Source organism: Triticum aestivum, chromosome 7A (genome assembly GCF_018294505.1).
Source record: "Triticum aestivum cultivar Chinese Spring chromosome 7A, IWGSC CS RefSeq v2.1, whole genome shotgun sequence".
Classification (NCBI taxonomy): domain Eukaryota; kingdom Viridiplantae; phylum Streptophyta; class Magnoliopsida; order Poales; family Poaceae; genus Triticum; species Triticum aestivum.
In genome coordinates, this window is record NC_057812.1 from 497,305,123 (window position 1) to 497,318,332 (window position 13,210).

Consider the following 13,210-nt stretch of genomic DNA (forward strand, 5'->3'; position numbering starts at 1 on the left):
AGGTCTCGGGTGGGCAGCAGCAAGGCAGTTCAGGGCGTGGTGCGGGGCTACAGGCCGAGGTGGTACTTGGCGTTCACAGGGTTGAGCGGGACGCGGACGAAGCCGGGAGGCGAAGGCAAGGCAACGCGGCGAGGCCTGCGCTCACCGGTGAAGCAGCGGCGGCAGCAGCAGCTTGGCATGGCGACGAGAAGGTCTGCAGGAGGCAGGACGGGCCAGAGGACATGGATCCCGTCGAAGGCGCGGCTCCGGGCGGAGGCAAGCGAGGAAAGGGAGCTCGGGGCGGTTGCATGCCTTCAGGAGCAAAGCGTGGGTGCGGGCGCGCGTGGAGAGGCTCGAGGTCGAGCTCTTGGTGCTCGACAAAGACGGCGCGAAGGAAGAGGAGCCCGGCAGGGGAACTGGCGGAGGAGGGGATGGAGGAGCTCGCTGAGGCGCGGCATCCAGAGAAGCAGCGGGCGAAGCCGACGCTCCGGCGTTGTTGCTCCTCTCCTCGTGGAGCTCCTGGATGAGGGGGCTCGGGAGCACGGCGCGCGAGGCTGCAGGAAAGGTCCGGCGGAGGTCAAAAACGGAGCAGCAGGGCGGAGGCGCCGCGCTCCGGGTCGTCAAAGTCCAGCAGGGCCGCGGCGGCGGCCCCCGGCGAGGAAGCCGAACGGAGTCGGGGCGAGGCGCAGGGAGATGGCGGCTCTGGCCGATCGTCCGGTCGCGGAGGACGAAGATTCGGCGGGGCACGAGGGTACAGGGCGGCGGAGGCTCTCCTGGTGCTTGATGTGAACATGCATGCGACGCTGCGGGAAGGAACTGGGAGACAAGGCGATGGATCGGGCGAGCGCCGTGCGAGCGGATCGAGCAGGGCTCTCCCTGGTTCGACGCGCGGGTGTGGGTGGCAGCGGATGGGAACGCGAGAGGGAGAGGGTGGTTTAGGTCGGGCCTAGTGGCTGCTAGGGTTAGGTCCGGTGCGGGCTGGGCCTGCGGGGGAGTTGGCCTAGGGAGGCCTAGTAGAGAGAGAGGGCTTAGGTGGGCTGACGGATGATTGAGAGGCCCAGAAGGCCAGATAGGCTGAATTCCTCTCTCTCATATCTGAAACAGGAAAAAAATAACAAAGAAGAGAAGAAAAAAGGAAGGAGGTGTTAGGGGAAGAAATTGGACAAGCGGATAATTTTCTTGGACTCACAAAAATGTGAGGAATTTAAATAAAATGGCAAGAGGATTTTTGGAGAACAATACATTCGCACATGTTGAATTTAATTCAACATGTTTGAATTTTGAAACCCATTCGAAAGGACTCTAAATGAGCTGAGATTTTTAGAGGAGCCTCGATAAAAGGGATGAGAAAATATTGGCAAGGTTTGAAGATCAAACTCGAAGAGGAATAGACATGGAAAATATTTTGCACGTGTGTTATGGGTGATTCCAAAGATGGAATATTTAATATAGCTCCCTACTATCGGAAGGGTATGTTATAAAGAGAAGTCACCAGGTGAATTCCCTCGGTTTAAATAGATCAAAGATCCATGCCATTTATTTAGTTGAGTTGCAAAAGATTTATGAGAAGATGGCATGGTGACATGATGCAATGCAAAAATAAGAGGGCAGGCACAAATGAAACACACGGCGAAACCCGAAACATATGGAAGTCTTCTCAAGCATCGGTCTCGGGGCGTTACAACTAAAATGGTAGCCTTGTGTTGAAATCGTTCAGTCTGTTCTTCTCTCTCCCTATCTGCTCTTGAAATACCCTCTGCTCCTCTTCTTATAACTCTTGTGTTCTAGCAGTAGTGCCACAGATGAGAAGGATCCAAGCTATTCTGTTGCAAGTAGCTCAAAGATGGGACGACGGAGCGACAATAGGAGTATTTCGTAGGCTTCTATGGCACATGTTAGTCATTGTTGTATCTTTGATGTTCGCACAAGTTTTGCATATGGTTGCTAGTTATTCGATCTTTTTTTTTTCTTTTAGGGTCTTCTACTAGTTTGTCATATTTTAAGAACTTAGATCTTTGTTTTATCCAATCTTGCTAGTAAGGAAAAATTTGGCGCTGGTTCTTAGAACACAAATAACAAATAATGATGTACGTATGTGGTTTACGGATCTAGGACGTGATTGTAAGTATCGAAAATTAAAACTTAGAAACATCGGACAGTACGTTAGTTACGGACACCGAAACTTGGGGCATTATTTTAGTTGTACAAAGTGAAACTTAGAGCACTTGAACTGTTTGGTACCTTTTTTTGCGGATCAACTGTAAGGTACACTTAGAAGAATTCGAATACAGTTACTAAATATTTGAATATGGATTATTATATAAACATAAAACAAATGTACTCACATATGTATGTAAAATATAATTTAAGTTTGCAAAAATTAATTACATACGTGAATGTCACATACAGTAAGAGAATTACATTATGAATTTGACCTCTGAAAATCTAATTGTTTTATAAATATAATGTGTAATTTTGACATGAATGTCACATACAGTAAGAGAATCACAATATGAATTTGATCTCTGAAATTTTTATTGTTCCATAGATATACTGTATAAACTTTGAGAGACTTCAATGATTGATAGTTCACTGCAACAATAAATGTATGCATTAGTTATAATTTTTTTCTAGTTAACTTTGCACTGGTATAGTAGCACAACAATGAATTTGATAAGTTACTTGGATCAACAAATATTTTTTTATTTAATGTTACCGGTATAATGAATAATGTTGATATGAGTTCTCAGGCAGTTCAAGGATGATGAAGGCGTTTGCAACACGGGATGCTATCAAACTTGCTAATGATATGGGACGGTGACGGATCAAAATTGAAAGCGGTGCCCTAAAAGATGTTAATCTATGGAACTCTCAAACTTTTTCAAGAACCCACATTGCAGACCCTCTTCAGGAAATTAAGGAGCTGTGCGGGAACTTTATTAGCCTTGTATAACTTTGTTAGGTGTGAGGCCAATATGGCTGCTCACCTTTGCGTCTAACAGACTAGTGAGGTTCAACGGAAATGTCTCTTGATAAATTTGTAATTTTTTCTTCTGTAATCGTATTACCCATGAACGTATTATCTTTGAGTAATTAATAAAGCTCTTGAATTATAAAAATGGACCGCGATATCTGGAGAACGTTTTCCGGGGCATCTTACTAGCAACACCAAACTTGTCATGCCAAAACAACTGAACTGGCTATGGCAATTTAGTAGGATTTGCCATGATCAGAGGCGAAAGTTGTCATGTAGTGTAAAATAAAGCAAAAAAGAAAATGCCACATTTGACAGAAAAATTACCGTTCGTTGAATCGTGATCAGACGGCTTTGAACAGAGATGGCACCCGCCGGGTTTGGGTACGGGTGGAGTTACCCCATACCCTTACCCATCCCCTTTGAGCTTACCCATCACCCGTACCCATACCCGTCAACGGGTACAATTTTTTCCCATACACATCACCCTGCAGGGTCAATGGGTACCCACGGGTAAAAATACCCACGTGTGCACATATCAACTTGTGCAAGAAATAAGCATAAACGACAACATATCAACATAATTTATAGACATCAACGCATCGTAACAACATCACATACTTATAAACAACAACACATCATAAACGACATCACATTCTTATAAAAAACAGCACTTACTCGTAACAGCAACATATCATAAACAAAAATACATTCCCGTAAAGAACATCATTTATTCATAGGCAGCAACACATAGTCATTTATTTTAAGTCACAAAATCACGACAAAGTATGCAGGTAATTTGATCGTACATAAGGCCACAAAATGAGCATCCCAATAAAGTTTCGACATTGTAACTAGTTCAATTAAAATAAACTCAACCAATCCGACAATAGCATAACGAAGACCTTGGCGCAATAAGTCTTCAATCTTGAGCATAACTCACGGAGTCCATCTCTCTACATCTCAAAGGGCCAAGTCTTGGTTGGAAACATGAATATAGTCATTTTTCAGAATTTTTCTTGTAGCATATGCACTCAAATACTCAATTGGCAAAGGAAATGTGTTGGTGAATACTAACCTGCATCCCCTCTTGAATGTCTTGAAGGCATGTCCAAAAGCTAGCATCTCCTTTATGAACATCTAGAACAACAATTTGTAGAGATGATGAAACAATAATTAGCAATAGTTAAATAACGAGTAAGTTTAAACAAATTACATTATTTGCTCACCTTTGCATTTGTTTCTAAGCCAATTTTGGGAGCACATCAAGACTTCCACCATATTAGGAGTTAGGCGGCTCCTATGCTCACTAAGTATTCTGCCACTTGTGCTAAATGCCGACTCTGAAGCAACTGTTGTCACGGGAATGGCAAATATATCTCTGGCAACCTTCCTTAATGTTGGATATCTTGTTCCAGCTATTTTCCATCAATCCAACATACTAAATACTTCTGTGTACGGCACTAGGCCATCTGTCAAGTACATATCTATTTCACCTTATAAAGAGCTGCTGCAGGACTTTGCTTGGCAACAATGTCATTGAAAATATTCATGATGGCTGGAGCTTTCATTGAAGAAAGCAATTCTTCACATGGTTTATATTCATCTACTTCCACTTCATACTCCTCTATCAGTGAATGTAGTCTAGCTACTAATGCATCAACCAACTCCACACACTCATAAGAAGATGGCTCAATGCCATGAAGCATCGCAAAGCAAGCAGTCAACATATGCCTCTTGTACCGAGGATCAAGAAGTGTAGCCATCCCCATTAGATCTTGAATGTCCGTCCAATACTTATCAAATTTAGTAGTCATTTCCTCAGAGAGTTTTTTGATAATTGGGTTGCTAGAAGTGGCCCACTGTCTCATTTTCATTTTAATCTCACAGATTCTAGGGAAGTAAACATTAGCAGTCACTTAATTAGTTCCGGAGAACAACTTTGTTATCTCATAGAATAAGCCAAGTCTCTCCACCATCTCTGCAGCAAACTCCCATTCTTTATCACTAGGTAAATGCTCATATTGTTTGTCAACTTGTTTTGCACGTTCAAAAACAACTCTGTATGGTAAAGCTACTTCTAGCATCATGAAAGTGGAGTTCCACCTAGTTTTGCAATCAAGAAAAACAACTTTCTTGTTATTTTAATTTTTTTAAACTTAGCCATCTCCTCAAACTTCTCTATCCTTTTTCCTGTTGCTATCCAATATGCCACACTTTCCCTAATGTTTTCTATAGCTGACTTCATAACATCCAATCCATCCTTAACTATAAGATTTAAGATGTGTGCACTACAACGCATATGCAGTAGAGTACCTTCCAAAGGGAGCTTCTCCTTCCCTATCTTCCCCACAATCATCTCAATTGCCTTGTCATTGGTGGTGCAGTTATCCACAGTCACTGTCATCAGTTTTTCATCAATATTCCATTGAAGCAGGGAATCATAGAGCACTTCACATATCACTTCAGCTGTATGAGGAGCTGGAACATATACAAACCTACAGTATTCAGCAACATATAGTCATAAACAGTAGCACTTCATAGAAAGCAACACATACTAAACAACAACACTTCTTAATCAGCAACCCATCATAAACAGCAGCACATCATAAACAGCAGCACATCATAAACAACAGTATATGATCAGCAACACATACTATACAGCAGCACATAGTAGTACCTCATGATAACATTTCGAAGCTTCCAAGATTCATCAGTGAAATGAGCTGTAATAGCCATATATCCCTTCTTTTGGTGGTCCGCAGTCCACATATCTGTAGTGATAGCAACCCTAGATTGGTTCATAGTCATGTAATCAATTGTCTTCTTTCTTTCTTGGTTATAATCTTCCTCAATATCTTGCCTAAAAGAAAAAAGAAGAGGATACCATATGTTACCTCTTCATTGCATAGAACAAGATAAACAGAAATAAATCAAATAAACCCATGGCAAAGTATACCTAATAGTATTTCTTGTATGTAGCTTGAATAGTGGCTGAAGTGCATGAACAAACTTCCTAAAACCAGCATGGTCCACTATAGACAGTGGATACTCATGCAACACCAACATGTTACTAAGCTCTCTTCTAGCAACCTCTTGATCAAACGTATAGCTCTCCAAAAAAATGTTACCGTCCTCCTTAGCATTCATCCTCAATGATGGCTGACTCAATGTTTTGCCTCACTTCATCTTCAACATCTTGAGAGTACAAATCTTTAGATGAGAAGCAAGATGCTTTGTGCCTGCTCTAGGTCCTGAAGCAAGTTCCTTGTGACAATAGTTACACTTTGCTTTCCATTGTCCATTGATCCTCATCTTCTTCATTTCCAACCAAACTTTAGAAGTTAGCTTCCGTTTGCCTGCTTCATTGACCTCTTCCACCTCCTCCTCCTGTCCATCTTCATCATCTGAAAGAATGACATGATCTGCATCTTCATCCATTGGGGCAGATGTGTCACAAGGAGCATCTACCTGGCTGATTGAACTTGTACCACTGCAAAAGGAGCACAAATGAAAAAATACATCAAATTCTTGTAGTATTCTTAATATAATACTTGATTCTATATGTGCACTGAAAGTACGATGCTCATATATGCATCGTAACATCTCTACATATCATCTATATATATATATATATATATATATATATATATGCAAAAAAAGTGTATTCATCGCAACAACTATAAATAGTTAATTTTTTGTTTTCAGCATTACTTTCTTTTCGGTCGAACGATTTTATTTTGCAGGCAGAGTTAATTTCGATTTGTATAGCACTTTGTGTTTTTATTAACTGCAACTCATCATTTTTCTGACCAAAACGTGCATCTGCAGTGTTGTCTTAAATGGGCCTGAATCTTACTGTATTTTGTTAACTGTAAATAGTCTGAAACAAGTTAGAATGTCTCTGCATTTTTACCCCTGGGAAGGTACATGCTTACAAAAGAAGAAACGATCAGTTACCACCTCACATTAAATAGATCTAAAATCTGCCACCACCGATTCTATCTCTGCTATTACAATGCTAAAAAATCACACAGGGTCTGATGTACGTACTAGCACACAATTTGCTACGCTGAGCTCATCTCAGTAACAAATACATTTTTTCTCTTATATAAAAAGATCTCATTCATCACAGCAGCTATATACATCATGCATAGGCAGAAAACCAATACTTATCAACTTATATATGCAGGAAAAAAACATCGTATCATCACATAGCTATACATCTATGTATAGTCTACGAATGCATAAAATCATACACAAAATTCAAACTCACCATGCCAAAAGAGCCTTGCTTTTGTTCTTGTGCTTGGTGACAGTATAGGATCGACTAAGCGGGCTAGGGCAAGGCGGCCGGCTTGAAGTGTTGCGACGGGGCTGCACCTTGGACGCCGAGGCAGGAGGTAGAAGTCCTTTACGTCGGCCCGGGGCTTGGCCCTTTCCTGGCGGACGGAGACGGACGACACCACCCAACGATGGTGTTAGGCTTGGGACCAGGGTAGCCGCGCCATGCCCATGCTCCTGGCCCTGGTGGTTGCCGCCGTCTGACTCAGTCCACATGAGCGCGAGCTACATCTCCTTCTCCTGGTCGCCGTCCTCGCGCAAGCTATGGTCCTCATCCCCAAGATCCATGGCGTCCGAGCGGCTGAAGCGCTAGCGACGGCGAGGCAGCGAGTAGCTGGACGCAATGGCGCCGGCGACTAGGGATGCCCGAGGAGGCAAGGAGCCGAGATGAGATCAGGAGGAAACAGAAGGATATCAATCTCCGTCTCTCAGAATATGGGACGTGATCCCTATTCATTATTCACCAAAGCCAAATCACCCTAATCACGCAGATTCCTTCTATGTTCTATCATTCCATGTACGTGTGTATGTGTGCTACATGTATCTCGTGGACTAACTGATTTTGTGGGAAGTTAGATTAGATATGAGTAGTGATTAGTGAAGGCCCACTTAAAAGATTTTACGCGGGTATGTGGGTACACGGGTATGGGTTATGCTATCCCATACCCATACCCATTCTGCCCGATGGGTTTAATATTTTTCTATTTATATATCCATGGTTAATTTTTTATCTCATACCCTTACCCTAATAGGGTTTTTACCCGGCGGGTACACGGGTAATGGGTACCCATTGCCATCTCTAGCTTTGAAGATGTTTGCTGGTAGCCTAAACACTATCTGACATTCGTCAGTTATCATTTAAAAAAGTTCTTGTATATGAATTTGTTATCTCTAGAATATCATTTCCCCTTCCCTAAAAAAAGAATATCATTTGCCATTTTTTTTGGGTGCCCCCGCAGGGTCTTGGGTCCTTTCGTGCCGCTCTGCGAGCTCCTAGGGTTTCGCCACGCCGCCGTTGGCATGGCCGACTGGCCTCTCCCGTTCAACGGGGTGCGGCCAGACGCTGCGGAAGAAGGTCGCCTAGGGCCTCGCCGCCCAATGGATCCCGCCGCAAAGCAGGTCGCCCGAGGCAACAAATGGACCAGACATCCACAGCTCGGGGACCTCGTCCTCGCCAAGGTCAAGGGTTACCCTTTCTGGCCAGCCAAGGTCCAGCCTACACCCCTGCCCTGCCTGCTACCTAGGGTTTTCCTCCCCCATTGCTAGCCAATTCCCTCCCCCTTTGCTTCTTTCCTGGCATCTCTGCCTGCCTGAATTCTGATATGTCCAGGATACTGACCATGTGCTTCAGTCTCCGGGGTTAATGCTTGTTCTCTATGCAGGTGAGCAGGCCGGAGGATTGGAATCAGGAGCCTGCTCCACGCAAGTTCTTTGTTCTCTTCTTCGGCACCAAAGTGATGTAAGACCGCACTCATGCTCATCAGCTACTAGCCCTTTTCGTCGCCATGTTTAACAGAATTCTAACCGCCAGTTCTACCATGGATGACTTATCTGATACATAAATGCCGCACTGCGCCACACTCTTGATAAATGCATCACTTCATATTTGCCTTTTTGCATCGCGCATCTTTTCAGAGTCATCTAGCAGCTGCACAAAAACTAACAGTCGAGATCACTTGCAGGAGACACTAACACTTTCCTGTAGATATTTAGTTTTTTATCCCCAAATTATTGCCTCTAATCTGTCTAAGTTCATCTGTGTCGAGGCACCGCCACGTGTGGGTAAGTAGTTACAATTTTCTTTTCTTTTTTGGGAACACAAGTACTCTGTCTGCTATAATGAGAATATATTTCTTATTTTTGGCAAGATGAATTTTACTTACTAATTCATGAATGATGGAAAAATACATAAGTACTCCCTCCGCTCACAAATATAAGATGTTTTAACTTTTTTCTGAATCGGATGCATGTAGATCCGTTTTAGTGTGTTTGTTCACTCATTTCAGTCCGTGTGTAGTCCATATTGAAATATCTAAAACATCTTGTATTTGTGAACAGAGGGAATACTATTTGAGGCCTCCACCACCACACTCTGTTATCATAAGACAAAACGATCATTTGATTCTGATTTAGAATTTTCAGTTTTCATTCTTCCTATGTTATTTTGCCTGATTGATACTTCATCTGACTTTGGGATTGGGTGGGCATCAATTAGATATTCTTCGGTATGTCTTTGTCTATACTAAATCTCCATATTATGGTGCAAAAGTTTAAGTCATGTGATTATTGGCTCCCCCAATGATCTAAGGTTATGCATTGTTGTGCAAGGTCAGTCTAGGAGGTACAATTATTCATAGACCGAAAGATGAAAGTAGTACTTTTACTTTAGTTGAATTCTAAAGTTAACACTATTTCTTTCTAATTAGAGTAGTGTTTTTGATCATTTCAAAAAAGAAAAGAAAAAATAGTAGGCTTTTCGACTATTCACAATTACTCGTGACCATTCCTATGGTCTTTCATTTTCTCTCAGGTAGTAAAAATGAGAATGTTTTAAGTTCTATTGTAACTTAGCCCGTGCAGCAAACTGGCCTAGAGATTGTTGACTATTTTATTCTCTTTAGATCTGTTTAAATTACTTTGGTGCTAATAGAATAACTAAATAACTAAATTTGATTTATTCAGTCGGTTGATTTAGCTTATAAGGCCATATCCAATGCAGCAACGCTTAATTAGACGCTTACGGAAAGGGAATGTATTTTCGTGGAATGAAGCGCCGACTTATGAACCTAGCCTCCAATGCATTGAGCGATTGTGAGACACTTAGATAGTTAAAAAAAAACAATCAAAAACCCACTTAGCGTGCACAGGATTCGGCCGAAACGCCCAATGCAATGTTAGGCATTGACACAAGGGATACGACCAGGAATCATGCCGATTCTGCCACAACGGCCAGGAATTAGAACCTGGCACCTACCACAAGCGCCTCCGTTGGAGATGATGGCCTAAGGTTCTCTCTACGTCGAGCCTTTATTTGATTGCTTTAAAACCCTGTAACCATTTCCTCGGGATACAAATTGGTTTGTTGTCATTGCTGTCTTCCACATCTGTGTTCTCTTTGCTATTTTTAGCTTATTGTAACAACTCTTTGAAGGTTAAAGTATAAGTATTACTTTTTTGCTAATGAAAGAATATCTCCTGCAGTGCTTTTGTAGCTTTGCATGATCTCTTGCCATTTACGGAAGAGGTGATGAGTGACCTGGTAAATAAAGCTCGAGAGAAACAATTCCCGACAAGACATGCGAAAGGTCTTGAAGAAGCCTTGGTGGAGGTACAGATGGCCTACGATGAACTCCCAAAATCATCTGAAACTTCCAATGGTTTGTTTCCTAATCGAACTCCTGATCCGATTGAAAAACCTACAAAGCCCCTTGTAAAGCCACCTGCTGATGGCGGGACTCAAAAACTGGAACAGATTGATGATTTCCATGGGAGGTACCTGAGCCTCAAAAGAAAAGAGAGAGATGTCCCAAAATCATCTGAAACTGCGAATGGTTTGTTGCATGATCGAACTCCTGATCCGACTGAAAAACCTACGGAGCCCCTTGTAAAGCAACCTGCTGATGGTGGTACTCCAAAACTGGAACAAGCTGATGATTCCCATGGGAGGTACCCGAGCCTCAAAAGAGAAAAGAGAGTTCGGTTTGCTGGCATTGAGGAGAGGAACTTGGAGGATCCCTATGGCATACCAAAATGCATTGCTGCGCTTGAAGGATTGCCGGATTTACAAATGGAAGATGTGCTAAAAGCAGCTGACCTCTTCACCGACAACAAGGGTAATCGCGAAGTCTTCCTCTCTTTTTCAAGTAATGCATTACGGCTTGGCTGGGTAAGAAGGAAAATTCAGAACGCCTCATGAAATGGCTATGGAAATATGCCCCCTGGAGAAGACCTTTTGTATGCGGTTCTAGACACTTGTGGTGCTAAACTAATGCAATGTTAGTGGTAGCAAATTAGCATCTTAGTGCTAAGGTGTAGGGCTAACTTTTGTGTGTATGTATCCCTGGGCAGGTGTGCTAGTACTAACGCAATGTTAAGTGGCGCTTGATCACAAATCCTTTTAATTTAATTGAATATAACTAGTTGCATCATGAACCAAGCTGTTCGAGATTTATTACATATGGTTCATCGCCTTGCGACGTAGCCCCTTTTGCCATGGCATCTCGCATGTTTATTCCCAGCTTGCTGCATATGCTGTCAGATAATGGCACATCAACGATGTGTTGGGCATCTCCATCTGGTACATCGTGCATATTACTTTCTCTTGTATCTTCGGTATATCTCTCAGGTGATGACTTGTCACCATTAAGTAGCCGTATATGAAATTGTGCATTGCACAACAAGCCGTAGAGATGTCAATTCTTTGTAGGATTGTGGCTTTTGCTGGGCTCTTCTTGGAAATGAATGAGCAAGGAATTGAGGTCCGTTGCAGAGCACGTCCACATGTATATATATATTCTCCCCTAAAAAAAGTATATATATCTTCTCTTCTAACTAGAAAAATGTAACGTTCCCTAATACGCTTCTTCTTTCGTCAAGCCGTCCTTAGCCGGGCGCGCCCATGTCTCGTTCCTGGCGAATCCTCATTTGATGCCTGCACACGTGTATTTTGCAAACGGGCGCTGCAGGCGCCCTGCGCTGGGCCGGCCCATATAGATTTTTTCTTCTGTGTTTTTAATCCCCCAAAAATGCGCACACTTGTGGTGATTCAAACCAACGACCTCCCTCTTCAATACGGATTGGTGCAACCACACCACCAACCAGCCGGATCTGGTTAATTAGAACCTAGTTCTAAAAAAAGGTTAATTAGAACCTTTCCTTCCTTTTATTCTTTCTTTTCCGTTTTCTCTTTTTTAATTTTGATCATTTTGCCTTTTCCTTTTTTTGCTTTCTATTTTTTCTTTCATCTTCTTCCTGGGTCAATGAATTGTCTTGCATATACGTGACTTTTTCTTCAAATCAATGAAATTATTTTGAAATTCGATGAACTTTTTCAAATTGATGAACTTTTTCCAATTTTTTGTGTAATTGTTTTCAAATCTATGACTTTTTTCATTTTTCTAATGAATTGTTTTTCAAAATTTATGAAATTTTTTCAAATCCGCTGAACTGTTTTCAAAATCGATGAACTTTATTTTGGATTCCATGAACTTTTTCTAATTACGATGAACTTTTCTAAGTTTTGACGAAAATTTTCCAATTATGATGAACTTTTCTCAAATTCGTTGATTTTTTTTTCAGATTCGATGAACTTGCTTCAAATTTGATGAAATTGAAAAAACAATAATTTTTTTTCAAATTCGGAGAAAGATCATGCATTTTGAAAAGAGTTTCTTTGATTTATTTTTTTGTAAAAGTGCACGCATTTAGCAAAAGCAGGAAAGAAAAAAAATGCGAACAAAGCCGTTACTGAGAAAGAGAAAAAAGAAAAAAAGACGGTTTGGGAAGCATCAACACCAGGGGCTTCGCGGGGTGGAGAAAGAATAAAAGGAAGCAAACGAGAATAGTGACCATGGGTCGTTTGATGTCGTAGTGGTTGGGGCACTGCTATGTGAAGGTGAGGTCCCGGGTTCGGATCCATCCGGTTCCACACGCGCACCCTCTTTTCCTCTTTATAACAGAAAAAGAGAAAAAACAAATGTGCCGGTCCGCTACGTGCCCTTGTCAGCGCCAGCATCTCTAATCGGCGCTAAAGCGTTGACTAGGAGCTCCCCTCGCTTCTAGTAAAGCGTAGGCCGCGCTCGCGTCAGGCGCTTCCCTAAACTGCCTTGTTGCTTTTTTGTTCCCATAAACATGTATTTTCTTCTATTTTTTCATGTTTCTTGTTTTATTTTCATTCTTGATTAAGCTCCAAAT

General features: G+C 42.1%; 1 protein-coding gene across 2 annotated transcripts; it reads left to right on the forward strand.

Moving 5' to 3' along the window:
- Positions 1–8,222: 8,222 nt before the first annotated feature.
- LOC123147792 (protein HUA2-LIKE 1) lies at positions 8,223–11,445 on the forward strand. 2 transcript variants are annotated; one of them, XM_044567107.1, is made up of 3 exons: positions 8,223–8,506; positions 8,680–8,756; positions 10,499–11,445. In XM_044567107.1, exons 1-3 carry the CDS (start codon positions 8,318–8,320, stop codon positions 11,211–11,213), a joined length of 981 nt encoding a protein of 326 aa, XP_044423042.1. In that variant the 5' UTR covers positions 8,223–8,317; the 3' UTR covers positions 11,214–11,445. The 2 variants fall into 2 exon arrangements, with proteins under 2 accessions (XP_044423042.1, XP_044423043.1); XM_044567108.1 differs by having other exon boundaries at positions 8,230–8,476.
- The last annotated feature ends 1,765 nt before the right edge of the window (positions 11,446–13,210 follow it).

Excerpts from the sequence above, each read along its gene's own strand:
- LOC123147792 (XM_044567107.1), top strand. The coding sequence starts at position 8,318 with ATGGCCGACTGGCCTCTCCCGTTCAACGGGGTGCGGCCAGACGCTGCG. Across the intron at positions 8,507-8,679 it reads ACCCTTTCTGGCCAGCCAAG|GTGAGCAGGCCGGAGGATTG; the intron begins GTCCAGCCTACA and ends TTCTCTATGCAG. Across the intron at positions 8,757-10,498 it reads TTCTTCGGCACCAAAGTGAT|TGCTTTTGTAGCTTTGCATG; the intron begins GTAAGACCGCAC and ends TATCTCCTGCAG.